Source organism: Typopeltis vanoorti, chromosome 6 (genome assembly GCF_054136105.1).
Source record: "Typopeltis vanoorti isolate ZY-2024b chromosome 6, IOZ_Tvanoo_1.0, whole genome shotgun sequence".
Lineage (NCBI taxonomy): Eukaryota > Metazoa > Arthropoda > Arachnida > Uropygi > Thelyphonidae > Typopeltis > Typopeltis vanoorti.
The window spans coordinates 132,128,185-132,149,992 of record NC_143554.1 but is presented as its reverse complement, the minus strand read 5'-3'; the positions used below and the strand labels follow the sequence as shown (position 1 = coordinate 132,149,992).

At 35.9% G+C, this 21,808-nt stretch overlaps 1 protein-coding gene across 7 annotated transcripts in view; it reads left to right on the top strand.

Moving 5' to 3' along the window:
- Positions 1–21,808, top strand: part of Rab3-GEF (Rab3 GDP-GTP exchange factor) — a 1,186,669-nt gene that overhangs the window by 936,845 nt on the left and 228,016 nt on the right. For 4 of the 7 annotated variants that reach the window (XM_090394443.1, XM_090394448.1, XM_090394445.1 and 1 more), the window contains 2 exons: positions 2,953–3,025; positions 16,397–16,503. In XM_090394443.1, the coding sequence (XP_090250569.1) occupies positions 2,953–3,025; positions 16,397–16,503 (180 nt within the window). The remainder of the gene's footprint in view (positions 1–2,952; positions 3,026–16,396; positions 16,504–21,808) is intronic. The other 3 variants (XM_090394446.1, XM_090394447.1, XM_090394444.1) reach the window with 2 other exon arrangements.

Below are 21,808 nucleotides of genomic sequence, written 5' to 3'. Positions count from 1 at the left end.
ATTAATGTAATGATTTCTGTTTTTTCAATCACAAATAATGCTATTTCATTGTTTAATTTTTATTAAAAAATTCGATATATTTTTTAACAAAAATGAAACCTAATTTATATCTATATTTACCTATATCTATATTTTTTAAAAAGATTCAGGTATTTCACCTTCTCCAGGAGGGAAGTAAAGGGAGAGAGAGAGATCTGATTAAAATAATATTTTGATTATTTCATGAGTTATTATGAATCCTTCAAATGTTAGAACCTCAATTTGAAAATAATTTTCTGCTGGGACGGGGGGGGGATATTATTATTATTATTATTATTATTACGGGCAACTCCAGGGAGTCATTAGACTCATCGAGGGAGGCCCCAAATCATTTTCATCACAACTATTCGACATTCATACAGTATCTATCATACCTCGCCTTAAACTCATTCACTGTCACAGCATCCACCACAAACTCAGGGAGCGCATTCCACTCATTCACTACTCTAAAAGTAAAGAACCCAGCTCTAACACCTTTACTAACCACACTTTTGCCCAGTTTCCATGGATGTCCCCTAGTCCTCCCACAACCAGCCCTGTTCTCAAAAATATCTTCTGAATTAATTTTATAGAAACCCTTCAGTAATTTGAATGTCTCAATCATATCTCCCCTCCTCCGCCTATCAACCAATTTTTGCAACCCACAAATCCTCAACCTGTTCTCATACGGTTCATTCCACAGACCTGCTATCATCTTGGTCACTCGCCTCTGGATCCTCTCCACCTCCTCCCCATCAAGAAGAAACCTAGGTGACCAAATCTGAGCACAGTAGTCGAGATGAGGTCTTATCAAGGCTCGATACAGAGGAACAATAACCTGCTTGTCTCTGCTTGTCAACGTATTCTTCAGCAACCAAGTGATTTGATGAGCTGATTTGGCCACTTTTGCAATGTGTCCCCTAAATTTCAATTCCTTATCCACCAACACTCCTAAATCTCGTGCCTCATCAATTTCCTGGAGCACGGTTCCACCAATGCAGTAAACTGCCTCCCATCTTTTCACCCCAAAATGCATAACCTTACATTTTGCCACATTAAATTGACATCCATTCTCCCTAGCCCAGACCTCCAATCTATCCAAATCACCCTGCAAAATTTTGACGTCATCTGCATTCACTATTGCCCTACCCAACTTTGCATCATCCGCAAACAAATGAACTGTTCCTCTCAGATCCTTTCCTATATCATTTATGAACAAATTAAACAGCAGTGGTCCAAGAACAGATCCTTGTGGTACACCACTAGTCACAGGCCGTCTTGTGGACTCTACTCCTGAGTAAACCACTCTCTGATATCTCTCCGTCAACCACCCTCCTATCCATCTCACCAACCCTATGTCCATTCCCATATGCTGCAATTTACTGATTAGAATTCCATGTGGTATCCTGTCAAAGGCCTTAGCAAGGTCCAGCAGAATCACTGTAAACCCATTACCCTTATCCAGTTCAGCCGTCACTGTGTTATAATACGTGAGCAAGTTACTGAGGCATGACCTACCCTTCACAAAACCATGCTGTCCCCGATACAGTATCCCATTTTCTTCTATCCAATCTTGTATTTTCCTCTTGACTATTTTCTCTAAGACCTTGATAATGATTCCTGTTATGCTGATTGGCCGGTAATTTTCAACAGCAGCCTTGGAACCACCTTTGTGCAGTGGAACTATTTTCCCCTCTTTCCACCCCCTTGGGACTGACCCAGTCCTGAGGCTCAAATTAAACATAATGGTCAAGGGCACTGACAATTCTTTTGCCGCTTCACGTACGACACGAGCTGGTATACCATCCAATCCCACAGATGTATTGACATTGAGGTTCTGTAACAGACTAGTTACCTCTACCTCATTCATCACAATTCCAGTATAAGCTGTTGGTTCCTCCATTTCCGCAAGGCCACCACCTGGATGATATACTCTTGCAAAGTGCTCGCTCAGTAATTCCACAACATCGACTGATTCAGTTACCTCCCTACCCTCAGCATTTTTTAAGATCATTCTACCATGAGCATTTTTCCTTTTACTTGCAACATATTGAAAAAACTGTTTGGGATTCTCTTTAGCCTGCATGGCCAATTTCCTTTCGTAATCTGCTTTTGCTTTTCTTACCACCCTTGTTACCATCCTGGCCTGAGCTTTATACTGTTCATGCACCTGATGGTCACCCTTCTCCTTAAATTCCCTCCACAATTGTTTCTTTTTTTGCAGCTCAAGCTTAATAGTGTTATTTATCCATTTAACCCCTACCTGATTTATTATTCGGACTCTTGGTATACAGTCAACCATTGCCTCCTGCAAACAGTTCTTGACCACCTCCCATGCACCATCAACATCCAGCCCTTGCAGTTTTACATGCCATGGCATTGAGCCAAGCACACACCTAAGCTTGTCATACTTACCAGCCCGATAATTCCACATATACCCTGCCTTAATTGTAAATTCGACTCCTTTAGCCACCTCCCAAGTCATGACCTTATGGTCACTCTCACCAATTGGTGGCAACAAGGTCATGTTCGTTACAGCCACATTCTCAGTTGCAATTACTAGGTCCAGCACTCTCTGCCCCCTGGTATTTTCCAATACATGTTGCCGTAGATAGTTGTCCCTTAATAACTGCATAAAATCCAATTCCTTCCTCCCATGTGCCCTCTCCTCTTTCCAGTCAATATTACCATAATTGAAATCACCCATAATAATTACCCTCTTTCCATTCATATGTTCAGTTAGAGTAGCTGTAACCATGTTTCTTTAGACTGTTTACAGTATGTTCATATTATATGAAAAGAGATATGATATCATATGAGTGTAGATATGAAAATAATACATTTTAATAGTTGATACATTAAAAATACTATAATTAAAGTGATTCATTCAAAACAAAGGCTCCTTGAATTTTTATCCTTTTTCCTTTTTTTCAGTGTCGGGACTTGTATTATTGCATAAAGGAAGCTATGGAACGTGCTGCAGCCAGAGGAAATGGTGTCTTGCCCGGTGAGTAAAAACAAATTTGTACTGCACAAGAGGGTTAACTGTATCTTCCATATCAATGTTTGCTAGCCTTTTTTGCAAAAAGAATCTCTTACCATTACCAGTTATTTATATTAACTGGTAATGGTATTTATATAATGATAATTATTCATATTATCATTTACCATTATTCATATTATTAAATTTTAATGTGTTATTATATGTAATTGTATTGTATTGTCAAAATATAACCAATAAAGCAATAAAATTTTTGATCATTTCTTCTGTTAAATTCACAAAATAAGAAGCAATTGTGTTCTGCTTACAAAAAGTACAAGTTGAATTCTGCATTCTGTTGATATTTCCTAACTTACTTTCAAACTTTGTTAGATTTGAAAACTAGACTCACATAAGTATGTGCAGAAAAAGTGAAAGGTCTCTCAGTTTTATGTGTGATCATTTTTGCCAGAAGACACTTTCTGCTGTGATATTCTTCATTAGTTCCAGTTCACTGTCTTATGAGGGCTGAAGATTCCTTTCCATTTTGTCTTCTGAAATGTATTTGGTCAGTAATGCCATTATTAGATTGATTCACTAGTCATAGTTTCTATCAATCTTCACTTGTTAGCAAAAATGGGAAATAGTTTTCCAACTTTGATTATAAATTTTAAAGTGTACTTTTTATGTCACTCCTATGGACAAGAATCTGGTAACATATAATTTTTGGAGGTGGAAGTGGTTGTTGGAGATGGGGGAAATAAGGGATCTTGGGGTGATATTTGATAAGGATCTGAAATTTAATGGACATGTTGCCAAAATTGTGAGGACAAGACAAAGAATTCTGAAAATGATGCAGAGGAAACTGACTTACAGAAGTAAGGAGATTCTTGTTCCATTGTAGAAGACTTTGATTAGGCCACACATGGGCTTCTTCTTCTTTCGCTATGCCTTATCCTGTGTTAGACGGGGTCAGTGTTCCCATCTTTAATCTTCTTCTTCCAGATTCTCTGGTCCAGGGCATCTTCCCGACTCCATCCTTTCTCCCCTAAGATCCTCTGCCACCTTATCCCTCCATCTGAGTTTGGGCCTGCCTCTTTTCCTCCTTTCATCCACCTCCATACAATCCACTCGTTTACCAACATACACCTCACTCCTTCTCTCTACATAACCGGACCACCTCAGCCTACTTTCTTGTACCTTCTTACCAATTGGTCCCACCTTGATCATCCCTCTGATGTAGTTATTCCTTATCCTGTCCTTCTTTGTCACACCATTCATCCATCTCAACATCCGCATCTCCGCCACCTCCATCTTCCTCTCCTGTGTCTTTGTTATAGGCCACGTCTCTGCACCATGGAGCATCGCCGGCCTCACCACCATCTTATACAGCTTTCCTTTCATCTTACAACTCACTCTCTTGTTGCACAGGACCCCAATCATCTTCCTACAGTTCATCCAGCCGCATGTTATTTGGTGCTGTATTTCCTCATCCAGGCCACCATTCCTCTCGACGACCGACCCAAGGTACTTGAATTTCTTCCCTGAAGTTAACCTTTCACCCTGGAGCGGTATGATCATATCCTCGTCACTCCCCGTTGACATATATTTGGTCTTTACTCTGTTAATTTTCATGCCTCTCTCCTCCAATACCTTTCTCCACTCTTCCAGGGTCTTTTCAAGCTTCTCTCGGGATGATTCGCAGAGAACAATATCATCGGCAAACATCATGCTCCTTCTTGAAGTCCACACATGGACTACTGTGCCCAAATTTGGCCACCTGGTTTTCAAAAGGACAAAGAGATGTTGGAAAGGGTCCAGAGGTGACTGACTAAGGTAGTTTCTTACCTCTCAAATATGAGGAAAGGTTGAGAAGATGCAATTTACAGAGTCAAGTGGATAGGAGGAAGAGGGGAGATATGGTAGAGACCTACAAGTTATTAAGGGGTTGTTATAGGATCAATGTTGGAGAGGTTTTACAGCAAACAGTGGGAGATCAGGGGAGAACCAGAGATCATCCCTGGAAACTGTATAAAGAGAGTGTGAGCAGGGGAGTGAGAAGCAGGTTTTTTGCATGCAGAGTTGTGAATGATTGGAATGCCTTGCCTGAGAGTGTAGTGTCTGCAGAGAATTTGAGTGTGGTTATGGCACAGTATGATGAACTGTGAGAAAAAGACCTCCTAGATGAATCTTTGACTCCATAGGGTCTTGGGATAATAATAATAACATCTTTTAGTACTGTGGACAGAGTTAGGGTAAATAATCTGGGAACTCTGTAGTTTACATTAAATATCGAACTTTTAACAATTCATGTTTTGATTCCAATAAACAGGATAATGGTCTCATATCAGTTGTTAAAAATTAGGTACCATTTAAAGACTTTCAAACATCCATGACTAAAATGTGGAAATAAAACTTCAATCAAATCTTAAGTAATAGCATTGATAGAATACAAACAAAAATAAATAAAAAAGGAATGAGTAGATAGATTAAAAATTGATAGCAGCTAGCCATCTAAATTGGAGATAAATATCAAAGACATGAAAAACAGGAAAGCTGATGGCATCACTGCAGAAATTATAAAAACTTTCATCAGCTCTATTGCAGTTATTCTCTGTCCACTGTTCAAAGATATTTAGTAAAAACAGATATTCCCTAGTGATTGGAAATACAAGAATAATGGTAAAATACCAAAGAAAGATATTTAGGAAATTGTAATAATTGAAGAGAAGTAAACCTACTGTATGTTATTAGCAAAATTTTTTGCAAGTTTATCTTTTCAAGAATTCTTGGTATTTTAGATGAAAACATGAGAACTTGGCCTAGTTGGCTGAGTGCTTAGAATATCTGCTCTCCAACCAAGAGGCTGCAGGTTCAAATCCTGCCATGAACATGGATGTTTGTGATTATCTTTAGATAGGTGGTAGATTTCATTGCGAGACCACCGTCTCAGTTATTGGAGGGCTAAAGTGGCTTGAAAAGGTTCCATGTTTGGTCTCTAGAGCAGTTTCTTGGCTATGTAAAAAATAAAGAAAATATAAAAAAAATTATAATTTTAAAGAACAGAAAAAATCCCCAGCCACAAACATACTATAAACCTGTAACCTATCATGGGTGGAAGTCACATGAAAAAAGATCTTGTATCAACCACACATTAGTATCCTAAGAATAATAATTGAACAGTCTGGTGCAGGGATTAGCAACCGGCAGGCCGCATACGGCCCAAATGTGCATTTTTGGCAGCCCATAAAAGGTTGACCATACTTACATGGCATGTGGCCTGTAAAATTTTATCATATTAAAAGGATTATTAATAGGATTAAAGGATAAAAATATTAAAAGGATTTTTTAATTTATGTGAAGAAATAGATATTTTCATGATGGAACACGAAAATACTATCACACAACTATCAGATAAAAAATGGATTATGTCTCTTGCATTTATGGTAGACATGACAACTACCATAATCAATTTAATTTGACCCTGCAGGACCAAGGTAAATTACTAGCAGAACTGTTTTCTGACATAAAAGCTTTTGAAGGCAAACTATGTCTGTTGAAGAAATATATCATCATCATCATCATCAAATTCCTGCCATGTACCCCTCAAGGGGTGTACAGGATATGACAGTACTACATGAAAAAATTACATCATTACTAACTTCCTATCTACAATTTTCCTCCAAATCAGTCTGTTACTTGTCAAGACTCCAACATTATCAGATCTTATATTTCTATCATCTAAGGCACTTTGTACCGTATCAATCCACCTATATCTTGGTCTTCCTCTGGGTCGTTTTCCTGCCAACCTGGCAGAGAACACTTGTTTTGCTAATCTTTCCTCTCCCATTCTATTTAAGTGACCATACCATCTGAGATTAGCTCTGCTAATGCATTCCTGGATGCTGACAATGTCAAGTTCTTTCCTAATATCCTCATTTTTAATATGATATTGCCATTGATGCCATCTGTTCACGCCTCTAATCTTTCTCAGGACTCTCATATCTGCGGTCTCTAGTCTTTGGTCAAGTGTTTTACTTCTGACCCAGCTCTCAGATCCATAAGTTAAAATTGGTTTGAACACAGTCTTGTATACAGCTAATTTAGTGTTCGACTAATTTCTCTCTTATTCCATATGAATTTATTCAATTGACTTCCCACGATACCAGCTTTGCTGATTCTGTTGTCTATTTCTATATTTAGTTTACCATCTTCAGTAAAAATTGTGCCTAAGTAGCTGAAATGTTTTACTTGTTCCACAGGTTCTCCATTCACAACACAGTTGACATTTTCAATGATTCTGCCTATTTTCATTGTCTTTGTCTTTTTATTGATGACCTTCATACCATATCTATTACAACAGCTATTCAATTTAGTCAGAGAATCTTGCAGACTTGTAGCGGATTTATTTAGAAGTATAACATCATCCGCATAAAGCAAAGAGCTGACATTAACATCTCCAATTTTGATATCAGGTTTAATACCACATTCCTTCATAATGTGATCCATATAGATAATGAATAACAGAGGGGATAATGTACATCCTTGTCTCACGCCAGATTTAACATTAAACCATCTTCCTGAACTTCCTTCAATTCTAACTGCTGACTCACAACTCAAATAAAGACTAAGTATTGCCTTATATAATGCCCCATTGACACCATATAACTGCAGCGTATTGAATAGCTTCTCTCTTGGCACCTTGTCATATGCCTTTTCCAAATCGACAAAACTTAAATACAGATCTTTGTTATATTCCCATGCTTTCTCGACTATTTGTCATAAAGTGAAGATCTGATCCTGACAGCCTCTATTTGGCCTGAATCCAGCTTGTTCTTTACCAAGCGTTTCTTCCACAATTTTTCTCAACCGTTTCTCAAGTATACTTGCATAGATCTTGCCAAGAACACTCAGTAGGGAAATACCTCTGTAATTCTCACATTCAGTCTTATTTCGCTTTTTATATATGGGTACTATGAGAGCTTTACTCCAATCATCGGGAATTCGTCCCTCTGTCCAGGCTTTCTGAACTATACAGTGCAGCCACTGTAAGACTCTTATACCACCATACTTCAGCATTTCTGGTCGAATATCATCTACTCCTGCTGCCTTTCCACATTTCAAGCCTTTGATGGCTTTTTCTACTTCAAGTATGGATATGTATTCCTGACTGCATGCCTGGTCAGTGTTTTTTACCACTGTGCTGTCATCACTGCTTGTTTCATTTAGCAGTTTTTCAAAGTAATTACTCCATACTTCAAGGATATCTTTTTCTCCTGTTTTCATTTCACCTTTATCATCTCTAATTCCTTTTACAGCACTCTTTCCTCCATTCCTAAGCTTCTTCAACAACCTCCAGAATATTTTGCCACCTTCTTGATATTTATTTTATATATTCTTGCCAAAGTCCTCCCATGACTTTTGTTTAGCCAGTTTTACACACTGTTTAGCTTTCTTACATTTGTCTCTGTATTCTGTAAGAGTAAAAGCTGACTTATTTGCCAGGAACTTTTGATATGCTTTCTTCTTTTCCTTCACTGCCTCTTTAACATCCTGTGTCCACCAGGGAGTTCTGATTTTTTAATCCTTGCACACAACCTCACCACATGCCTCTCTGGCAGAATCAATCAATGTTTCCTTCAGAGTTTGCCACTGAATCTCCAAGGTTTGATTCCTGTTCTCAAACTGTTTCATTTTCTTTTCAATAATATTTCTGTATTTTAGTCTACAGTTCACATCTGAGAGCTGCTCAACTTTTATTCGCTTTAAAACTTTCTTACATGTTATTCTTTTCAATATGAAATTCAATTTTATTCTGCTCAAGACTAAATAGTGATCTCTTCCAATTTCTAATCCTCTGTACACTCTGGTGTCCAGCACCAGGGAGAAAACATCACTATCAACAATAACATAGTCAGTGAGACTTTTCTTATTCCTAGCCTCTTCTCTCCATGTGAATTTGTGCACATTTTTATGTTGGAACATGGTGTTAGTAATAACCAGTCCATGTCCTGAGCAGAAATCCAACAGATATTTGCCATTATTATTAGCTTTGCTCTTTTCTCCAAATTTTCCCAAAATATTTTTGTATGTCTCACAATCATTTCCTACTCTACTATTTAGATCCCCAACAAGGACCAACTTTTCCTTTTTCATTGTGTCAGTTGCTTTTTCTAAAGCCTCAAAAAATTCCTCTACTTCTACCTTAGTAGAACCTTCTGTGGGACCATAGGCACAAATAAGTCTCATTGTCCAGTTCCCCATTCTCATATTTGCCCACATTACTCTACTTGAGACTGACTGCCATTCAAGAAGATTAGCCTTGTATTTTGTGTTGAATACTATGGCTACTCCTTCTTTTCCTTGATTGTCATTGCCTGAATATAACATTTTGTATTTATTGCTCAGAAAGACCTCACCAGTTTTGGTCTTTTTTGTTTCAGTCACCCCTATTATGTCGATCTGGTACTTATCTAATTCCTCAGCTAGCTCCATTTCTTTGCATTCAGGCTTCTTACGTTGATAGTACCAATCTTTAACTCTGGTGATGTTGAGTTGGGGTTTGTTTTCATATTTGTTCCAGTAGCTGACTTTTCGCTGTTCGCCCTGGTTCCCTGGCGAAAACAACGGGCGCCTTGTTTAACCGGGCGACGCTCCAGCCGGCATGAAATTTTGTCATGTTGTACCATCATTTTTTATTTTGATTTAACCAATAAGAATACAATTTGGTCGGCTAAATCCCAAATTGCCAGCCCATCCTCGTTCGTTCAGTATCAAAGTAGATACCCAACAGGGTGCACCACGAGAAGGTGAGGATTGGACATTAGGTTAGAAGCCCTGGTCGGTTCTCCGCATTCCAGTAAAGGCTATGTGGAGGTCTCCTCTCAGTTATACAGCTTTGACCCTTAAGCACCACTGAAGAAATATATGATAGAAGAAAATCTGCATCATTATATATGTTGCAAATCTGCTTCTACAGTTGGATGGCAAACACAAAAGGAAACTTTTACTGGTATTATTGAAGATTTACAAACAGAATTTTCAATAAGATTTGTGGATTTTCATAAAAATAGCATCGAATGCGATTATTTTGCACCCTTTTAATGTTGACATTGATGATACCAAACCAACTATAGATGAAAGTATTGGAATTACAACACAATGAAACATTAAAGAATGCATTTTCACTAGAAAATATCCAAACATTTTATCGATGCTTACAAAAAAATTTGAAGGTTTAATCATTTTTGCAAAGAAGATGAGAGTCACATTTGGAAGCACATACATATTCAAACAAGCAGTTTCTGTCATGAATTTTAGAAAAAAAAAAGAAATTTTCTTCTCAACTGACTGATGATCATTTGCATGCTTCAATTCGAATTTTCACCTTAGGTTATCAAGTGGATCTAGATAATTTGGCTAAGGAAAAACAATCACAAAAGTCACATTAAGCAGAGAGACACACACACACATTGTGATGCATAAACTATATTACTTTGTTTTTACATGATAATAATTTTTCATTGAGTTTCAATTTCATTGTTTCATATCTCTTACTTTAAATATTTCTGTGTGTTTTAAGATTGATATAATAAAAATTGATAACTCAAGTATTTTTTTCACTCACTATTTTCTATTAATTAAATGCTTGTGGCCCGATTATTAAAAATAAAAGTTGAATGTGGCCTGCGAGTCTGAAAAGGCTGCCGACCCCTGGTCTGGTGAATTTAATTTATCTTTATTGCTTGTAAAAAACTTCAATTCTATTGCTTGAGACTGTGTGTGGAGTGCATTTCAAAATAAGGAAATTGTTTTTTGGAACACATTTCAAAGTAAAGGAATAGGAAATTTTTTTTATCATCATCATCATCATAGCACTAAATACAGGTATAGAACATATTGGTCTATTCCGGTCTCGTTATCCATCTAATATCCTCTTTTGAGGTCTACCCAGCCTTTTCTTTCCAGTTGGTTTGTATTTGATTAATTGTTTAGGATATCAGGTGTTGGCCATTCTGTTTACATCTACTATCCAGTTTTGTTTGTATTTGTTTAGTTTTCCTTCTGCTGATTTTATTTTTAGTTCTTTTGAAATATCTTCGTTCCTTTTTTTCTTTTCTTTTTTTTTTTTTTTGTTTGTTTAATAATGAGTATTTTGCAGTTCTTCTCATGGTAGATTTCATTGCCCAGTGCAAGACCACCGTCTCAGTTATTGGAGGGCTAAAATGGCTTGAAAAGGTTCCATGTTTGGTCTCTAGAGCAGTTTCTTGACTATGTAAAAAATAAAGAAAATATAAAAAAAAAATAATTTTAAAGAACAAAAAATCTCATTTCACTTGTTTTTATTCATTGTTTATATTGTTTATTTATTTCCCAAATTTTGCTGCCATATAATAATATAGGCATTGCTAAGGTATTTTATATTTTCAAGCATGTTTCTTTTTGTACAATATTCGAATTCAGGATATAGTTAGGCCTATAATCTGTAAAACTGTTGAAGTTTTTAATTTTATGTATTTTTCTCCTTTATATGATATTTCATATCCAAGATAATTAAAACATCATCTTAAATAATAAGAAAAATGATAAGAAAAAATCATCTTTCATCAGAATAGTGCACCTTCCCACAAAGGTGTTTTGGCAATGGGAAAATTAGGGTATCTGCACTATGAATTGTTGGAACATCCACCCTATTCCCCAGATTTGACTCCCTCTGACTTCTACCTCTTCCCAAAACAAAAACTCTTCCTCTCTGGTCAACATTTTTCTTCGAATCAAGAGGTGATTGCAGCTGTGGAGGGGTATTTTGCAGATCTTACTGAGAACCACTACAGGGACAGGATAATGGCGCTGGAGCATCGCTTGAATAAATGTATTAGTCTTAAGGGAGATTATTTTGAAAAAGAAAAATAATTTTGAAATTATAAATTGTTTTTTTATTGTTAGGCCGAGAACCTTTCAGATCACCCTCATATATATATATATATATATATATATCACATCTGGATAGGTGTCTAAGTGCACAGAAATATAATGAGCATTCACAGAATAAATATTCTTAAATATGATGCCCTTTCTCCCTATACCAGTTTTGTAAATATTAATATTCCATCAGCAGAACTTGCAGTATTTAAGTAATAAAAAATATTTACAACTTTTTAAGAGAAAACAGAAATTAGGAAACTCACTGATCAATGATATATTACTTTCATTGTAAAAGAATAAAATTATTATGAAAATCTAATTAAAATCTAAACAAATAATACATATATAAAAAACTATATTTTATGAAAATTATCTTGCCCTGCATTTACTTTTCATATATTGGTATCAATGCAATATCATTTCAATTTTCTAGCAAATAATGCTTTGAGTGAATTTTTTCCACGATGAACTTTCCTACAATAAATTTTCCTCTCGATGAATTTTCCCTGCAATAAATTGTCCTATCGATGAATTATCCGTGAACCCCTACACACCAATTAATATTTCAAGGGTGGAAAGTTTGTTAAAGGTAAAAATCAACAGCGGGTGGATAGGGATGTAATACTCTATGTTAGGCAGCATGGCTTTGTAAAGGGTATAAAGGGTAGGTCTTGTCTTAGTAATTTATTCACATTTTATAATAAAATGACAGTGGAATTGGATAAAGGAATAGCAAAATATAACATGGAAAACGATTACAAAATTTGGAGCAAATGGAAATGAATATGAAGCTAGTAGACAGACACCAAGGACTACATAGTATATGGTGGAATGGAATCTAGGGGAATGAGGGTGACTAGTAGAGTACCTCAGGGTTCTGTACTAGGGCCACTACTCTTTAATTTGTATATCAGTGATATAGGAAAGATTTAAGAGGGATATTCATTTGCTTACTGATGATGCAAAACTGGGAAGAGCAATAGTTGATAATGGTGATGTAGATATCTTGCAGAATGATTTAAATAAATTGGCATTGTATGCAAGGGATAATGATCATCAATTTAATGTTTAATTGAAGTTCAAATGGTATATTGCAAAAGTTGGTAAAAAAGCTCAAAGGATACTTGGATGTTGAAAAACATGCTAACAAGTAAAAATAGGGAAATTATTATCCTTCTCTATAAGGCCATGATTTGGTCACATCTTCACTACTGGGCAGATTTGATCACCTGAGTTAATGGGCCCAGAGGTTGTAGAGAAGATTTAGAGCTGAGTGACTAATCTGATGACAGGTTGGTGGAAGGCTTCCTATGATGATATTTGTGGGTTAAAAAGTTTAGTTGATAGATGTAAAAGAGCAGACATGATAGAAATCTTTAAGATATTAAAGTTTTTTTTTAATATAAAATTGATGCAAAGGAAATTTTTCAATACATATGAAAAATAGTCAGAGAACTAGGTGGCATCCATGTGGTTAAGAGTGTGGTTAGTGGGAGTGATGCCAACCAGATGTTTTGTGTTTAAGTGGTGAAAGAGTGGAATGCATTGCTAGAATTATCTGTGAGTTCCCTGACAGTGAATGAGCTTAAAGAGAAGTATAATAGTTAGTTTGAGTCTCCTGCAATGAGTCTCAGGATTCCATGTGAGATACTATATAATAATAATAATAATAATATACATTTTGGATCTGTTTACAGTTGCATTATCGTTATCTCCTTTGGTTATAACAATTGTTTCTTTGCTTTTTAAGGCTGCTCTTGAGAAGTTTAGAATTTTTATCAGAATGCAGATCCATTCAATTGAATATTGTTAGCCCCTGTGGAATGAGGATTATAGATTTCACATTTCAACATTCCACGTCATGATTTCAAGAATAGGTACTTGTCCAGGAGTAATTGTTAAATAACCTCTACTTGAAGGTGCTGATTGTTTCTTCTAAAGAAGAAATGAAGTGACTTTATCATCACAGCCATATAAAAGTGGGATGTAATGATAAACTCACCACTGTTCTATCTCACCAAAAGCGGAAACTGAAATTGGCAATATGTTTACATGCCTTAAAAGATGCTTGGACACCAATACTATTCCTGATTATTTTAAATTTAAAAGTTTTGTGCCTGCTACATCTAAACTGCTAAACTGGAAGGTCAAGTTAAAAAGCTTAGCAAAGAGAGTTTAGCATCAATACAAAAAAAAGCTGCTTCTTTTCAGAATACTAAATCCAGAAATTCAGTCTCTTCTCTACGACTTCTCTAATATCGCAGCAACTAAAGAATTTGAAAAAGAATAAAACCATCACATGAAAAATTTGAAGTTCGCCAAGAGCAGAAAATGTTCTGGCCACAACTATGACAAAATTGCGTAGTAATGAATTTTATCATCACAGCCACTTTACAGAAGAAGCAGTCATTATTATTATTATTAACATCCGACCTCCATCATGGGTGAGTCTTTGAGGTACACACTATTGCACACAATGCTCATCCAACCATGCCTTAAAATGATTCAATGTTCTACATTCACAACACACGGCAATGTATTCCATTCATCAACCACTCTCCATGCAAAGAACCTTCTCCTCACTCCTCTGCTAACCCTCTTTATACAGTTTCCAGTGAATGGCCTCATACCATGTTAATCTGACAACAACCCCTGATTAGCTTATATGTCCCAATTATATCCCCCCCCCCGCCTCTTCCTCCTATTCACAAGGCTTTGCAGTTTACATTCTCTTAACCTGTTCTCATACTCCAAAGATCACTGACAACCTTTGTGAATCTTCTCTTGATCCTCTCCAACATATCCTTGTCATCATGAAAACCCAGTGACCAGATCTGTACACAATAATCCATATGAGGCCTGATCAAAGCTCCCATATGAATTCTGGCTACGCTATCTAGATGATGCATTTGCCATTTGGTCTTATGAGTCGTAGACATATTAGATGTATTTTAGTGCATGTAATTAGCTGACATCTAAAAATACACTTCACAATACAAAAAAAAGAAATGAAAAAATTGACTTTTCATTCTCAGCACTATACCAAATGGTTCTTTATCTTTTTCTGTTTATAGGGAACCTGTATACACAATGGAAGGTACTTACATAAGCAGTCACACCACTATTCAAATAGTATCCACAAACACATATAAAGCAAAGGCTGCCTGTTCTGTGACACAGAACTTGGTTATCTTTAATGCCTTTTTTTTTTTTTTTTTTTTTTAGCCAATGGCTACATTTGCTATATAATAAACAAAATACTGCATGCCCACATTCCTCTTATACCTGATACACAAGATCAGGTATAAGAATGCACCATAATAAAACTCTTCTCATCCCCTATATCTGGGGTACATATGAAAAGATGGCTATAGTTCTTCATAAATATAATCTCCATACCACTTTCAAACTACACAATCAGCGATCAGTTTTATCCCCTTGCACATGCACATCCTGGAGTGTATACAGCTTCATGTATACATGAAGCTGCGGCTTAGCCTACTTTGTACTGAACAGTAAATCCACCTTGAAGAACATAAAAACTGCATTATTTGCTGTCATTGGTATGTCATGTCAAGGACTAGCAAACTGCTCTAGATGACTTTCCATACAGAATTAAATGGAAAAAGACAGCTGTGGTGCATAGCGGTCTCTTCAGATCTGAGCAACTTAATGTTCCATTGCAACTTGTTTTGTTTCTGCAGCAACCTAGTTGAATACTACATGCTTTCGCAACAAGTTGTAATTTGTTCACTGAAGATGCTGGTTGGCAACTCAATAAATGATTGAATTTTGTTCCTGTGAGGGTTTTACAGTGATTGCTATGAATAACCATCTGCACCAAATCCCTTCAGCATATTTATCAGATATTTGCACCAACTTTTATCTTGGTTTCCTATCAAAAATATCAGGTTTTGTGTCCTTAAATCCACATTTCTGGTTATTCAACCTACTTGTAGCATAGATCTGATATTTAAGATTTATTTAACATAATTATAGTATGTTAAAAAAAATTTTAAATTATATGTATTTATTAGGTTTTGAGATGAAAAAATTAACTGTTCAACAGCCTGTTTGTGCTATATCTGTGAATGAATTCCTTTTGGAATTATATGATTTTCTTCATTCATTACGTATTTAACCATAATTGGTAAATCATCTGATTTATAGTATATTACCACCGAACAGTGTCCCATGAAACAGATCTCACTATACTTTTCATATGTCTTCTTAAATTTGTAAATGGTTGAATCATGTTTACAGTACTCTTTCACTGAATGGTTTGTTTTTCTATCTTTCTTTTATATGTGCTATAAAATTCCAATTAATTGTATGTAATTGTTTTTTCCATTAAGAAATAGAGAAAATTAGAGTAAAAAAATATTATTTTTTTACGTGTTGCATGGTGTATTTGGCACCACATTTATATAATAGCTGAATCTCCATAGAATAGTTGCTGTGAATTTATTATAGGAACAGAGCTGGGAGGAGAATTCCCAGTTCAGGATATGAGAACAGGGGAAGGGGGTCTTCTGCAAGTGTGTATGGAAGGAGTTGGTCTACTCTTTGCAAACAGCAAGGTAAGAATAACTCAACCAATAACATGTGCAAGATCACAAAATGGAATTGTTTATCTAAAGTAATAATAAATATTCTTCTAAACTTCAGTAAAGTTCTTTTTTTTTTTGAAAATAATAAAATAAAATATTTCTATTGTTCACTTAATCTTCTACATTTCCTGTCCATTAGCAGTACTCTGAAACTTCACATTGTTTCTATTTGTAATCTGTATAGTTTTATAATTAAAATTTTTATTCTTTTTCAAACCAGTGTCAGATTCAGATTTTTTTTTTTATTTTGTGAGAGAGGGATATAAAATATTAGGAAAGGAATGATTGAAGATACTTATTAGAGAAATACTTATTATTTCTTGTTTTCCTCTGTATTACATTTTCATGGCAATACCTTGAAAGGTAACATCAGTTCATTATAACATGATTAATCTCCACCATGATAAAGATTACTCAAGAGACTATTCTGTAATATGAGTTTAGATAAACTAATAGCATCTTGCTTGCCAAACTTTCAGTATTTTTTGTAAGTCTGAAATAATCATTTCAAGCATTATCTCAAAACAAATTATTTGATGACAAATTAAGGATATGAGAGTAAGGGTGTAAGGTTGCACCATGTTTTTTCAGAAATGTGCAAAGAAGGTTGCTGAACATTTGAACTGATTATTTAATAATGTCTTGCATTAGGGAAAGTCCCATATCAGTAGAAGAAAAGAAGTCAAAACAGTCGTACCTCACAAGAGTGGTGCATGACAGATCATTCCAATTATATAACAGTCTGTGTATCTGCAGTTGTAGTTATACAAGATTAACTATTGGATTCTTTATGAATGTCAGCATTGAAAATAAAATCCTCAGAAAAGTCTATGGAGAAGAAGAAAGACATAATCAAGAACTATATAAACTCTATAGTTCCCCATTTATAGCTGATGAAATAAGAGCTTGCAGATTGAGATGGCTTGGACATATGGAAGGATGAGGAGAGAATGACTAAGCAAGCATTCAAGATCAAGCCTGATGGAAAGCAACCTAGAAGTAGACTGCAGATGTACTGGGAGGATAATATCCAAAAAAGACAGCTGAGATGGGAATCCAGGACTGGAAAAGAGCTCAAGACAGAAAGAAATGGAAAAAGTTGGTACATGCAGCCAAGAACCATAGACGTTCGGCAAGCTCAAGAAGAAGAACAAGAAGAAGGCATGGAGAAAAAAGGCTCATAGTAGGAGGGTGGCCCATACTAAACATTATTTACTTGCAACTGCCTCTGGCAACTCATTCCACCCATTCACCATCCTCCAGGCAAAAAATCTAGTACTCACACTCTTGCCAACCCCCACTGTTACACAATTTCCAGAGGTTACGCCTTGTTCTCTTCCTTCCTGCCATATGTTTTTCTATCATATCCCTTCTTTACTACCTGGTCCTGGCTGTAGCAAATGGAGGGCTCACTTGGGATCATTTTGGTAGGGGCCACTAATTTAAGATAATTAGATAACAGGAATCGGCAAAATGTTTCAAAATTTTATCAAATTTAAACTTTTTTTGCTTTGTGCCCAGTTGGGCCCAGTCAGCTTAAGGCCTGCCTGTTTCCACCTATCAACTATCCTTTATAACCTACAGATCTTCAATTCTGTCCAGATGGAGATTATTCCATGTTAATGGAATGTTCCCTATGAGCATTCCATATATGTGACACAATCTTGGTCACTCACTTTTGTATCATCACCTTGCCATGAATCTAGGGTACCATATCTAACATGGTAATCTGGATATAGCCATATTAAAATCTTATAAAGACGAATAATAATTTCCTTAACCTATTTGGTGTGTTCTTCAACATCCATGTAATATGATGTTCTAATTTTAGCCACTTTTACAATATGCCCTAAGCATTCAACTCCTTGTCCACAGTCATCCCCTAAACCCTGGCTTTATCTATTTCTTGTGGTCCATTTCCATCAATGTACACAGCTTGTGACAAGACAGACATTATCCTTTTGACTTCAGTGACTATCGCTCTTCCCAGTTTTGTGTCATTGGCAAACAACTCGATATTTTCTCTTAAATCATTTCCTAAATCAGTAAACTACAAATTAAATTCAGCCCAAGTCTGTACAGAGCCTTGCAGTATACCATTAGTCACCCATCTTCTCCTGGATTCAATTCCCCAATATTCTTCTCTTTGATGTCTATCCATGAGCCATCTTCTTACTCATATCACCCATCCTCGTTGCTTCATTTTATATAATCAAGCTTCATGTGGTATCCCATGGAATGCCTTAGCAAGTTCAGCAGTGTTATTGTGTAGCCATTTATCCAACTCAGTTGTCACTTTATTATAAAAACTGAAAAAATTACTAAGGCAAGACCAATCCTTCACATAACCATGCTGTTCCCCCCCCCTCCCATAGAGTATCATATTTCTGTTCACCCATTACCAAATTCTGACTTTTACCATTACACCTGAGATACTGATTGGTCTGTAATTTGTTACCTCTGTCTTGGAGCTTTCTTTATGCATGGAACTGTTTTGTCCTCTTTTCACTCATGACACCTCCAAGCTGACTTAAATTTAACATCTTGGTCAAAGGATCACTCAGTTCTCTTGAACTTTTCAAAATACTTGGACTTGCAGATTTGATTACTTGGTTTTTGTGGTGATGAGAAAATTTGAAAGAGGATTCACATACTTTCACATATGAAACATTGTGAACTAGTATTGTGGTTGGGCTGACGGTTATATATTCTCAGAAGTCAAACTCAGAACTTCATTAAGTCACTGCAGAATTTGTGTAAGCAGGGTGTTAGTGTCACACAACAAATGAAATTCATTTATTGAGTAAAAACCTTCACAACCATCTATATACACAGCAGGATTCAAAGCCATGGTCCTTAGATTGGAAACTGGAAATAATATCCAAACTGGAAAACTAAGGCACTATTACAAACAGGGAGTTTTTGTATGATCCTTGTCTCGTACTTCTGTCATGTATTGAATAATTTCTTCTGGATCTTCCTATGAAAGCCATTAGTATATTTATGTTTCTGTCATATCTGTTCTTTTCTACCTACCAACCAAATTTTATTAATCCAAAAACCTTCACCCTATCCTTATTTCAGGTACCAGGTATGATCTTGGTCATCTGGATCCTTTCTGTTCTTCAAGAACTTAGCATTCTAGGCCAATAAATCCAGATATGTTCATATCTGGATTTATTGTCACACTATCATATTTCAATCTAGGTCATTTGTACAGTTTGCTCACTTCTGCAATATGTCCTCTGAACTGGAGTTCTCTATCATCTCCAGATTCCTAGCTTCATAAACTTTGTGCAGTTACAATCCCATTAATGTAATACACAGCTTGTAATTTTTTCGGTCCAAATATCTTCACTCTTTGCTTTGCCATATTGGAGTTGCAAACATTATCCTTTTCCCACCACACTGTCAGTTTATTTAAATTGTTCTGCAAGGTCAGTCTGTCACTTTTATTAACTATTCCTATCCCAAAGGTAATTATCATCAACAAACAACTAGATATTCTCCTCAAATCATCCCATTTATCATTAATGTACAAATTAAATAGCAGTGGTCAAGTACTAAGTGCTCATCCACTCTTCACATGGATTCCTCTTGATTCTGCTCAACTATATAATGCTCTTTGAAGTCTGTCTGCAGCCACTTTCTTATCCATGTCACTGGCCTCATATGCATTTGTTTAATACATAATATACTTAATCCGTTTATATATGGTATCTTGTCATATGATTATGCAAAGTTATGCTAAAGATTATGCTAAGCTATGACAATTTCCATTGTCATAGCTTAGCCATTTCCTTTGCTGAACTCAAATGTCACTTTATTATAAAAGTGAGTAAATTACTAAGTTAAGACCTACCCTTCACAAAGCTGCCTTCTTCCCCCCCCCCCACTTCTACACACACACACACACACACACACACACACACACACACACACACACACACACACACACACACACACACACACACACACACACTATCATATTCCTATCCACCAATTTTTGAATTCTGGCTGTAACCACTTTTTCCAACACCTTAATCAACCATTGTATGATTTTCTACAACTGTCTAAGCCTCCTATGTAAAGGAACTGTCTTGCACTTCTTCCAATTCCAGTGTGATATTGCTTTCCTCAAACATCTCTTAACAATTTCTGATACACAGCAAACATCCTTCCTTTGTGATTTCTTTTGCTTTCTAAATTTATCATAATAATTTTTCCTTATAATTCCACACATATTCATTTTTAACTAACATTTCCATATGCCTAGTCATTTCCCAAAATTGCATAAATATTATGATTATGAGTCTATCCCTCATACTCCCATAATAATTACTAACCCTGTGTCTTTTTTTTTTGTGTGTGTGTGATTCCCAATGTGGGCAGGGGGTGGACTGAGGATTTTTTTTATTATATATATATATATATATATAACTCTGTTCTATAGGCCAAACATGGAACTTTTTCAAACTACTTCAGGCATTCATTAAGTGGGTCATTACTCTCGAACCAGATTATAAAATTCATCTCCCAGCTAAAAATAATCAGAAACAACGATGCCCATAGCAGTATTCAAAACCATGGCCTATTAGGCTGTAGAGTAGATAAGCTAACCATTCAGTGAACCAGGCCTTCAGTAATTGAGTTAATGCACTGCATATAGCTACTTTTGACTTACTAAACTAATACTATCATCAACAATACCTTACTTCATGTTCTTTCTGCTTCTCCTGAAAATACAATATTCCTTACATTTTATCACTGCAACTGTATCATCTTCCATCTTCTATTATCTCAAAGTTGATGTCATGCAGTCCAATCCAAACTGTGAGTTTATCTTCCTAGGGGATTTATTGTTCATAATTCAAAACTCACTCTTCATCTCTAAATTCTCAGTTGTAGCTGAAGTTATAAGCAAAATAATTTGTTATTAATCATAATCTAACAACCAGAATGCCAAATAACCATAATTCTCTCAACACTTCAAACTTTTTCTTCCTCCATATACACTGTAAATGTTTGCTCTCTTGGCAATTTCAACCACAAATACTAATAAATCTACTGATGCAGATAGTATTCCTCCAGTCGTGCTCCAGAATTAGCATTCCTCCTTCTATATCACCTATATATAAGCTGTCATATTCATCTGGCATCTATCTTGTTGGAAGTTTTTTCCCACTTGGTTAGACTATAATAAATTCAGTTTAATCCTTTATCCAAGTGTAAGCAAACAAAGTTTGCACTTGGAGTATCTTTGGGACTGAGGCAA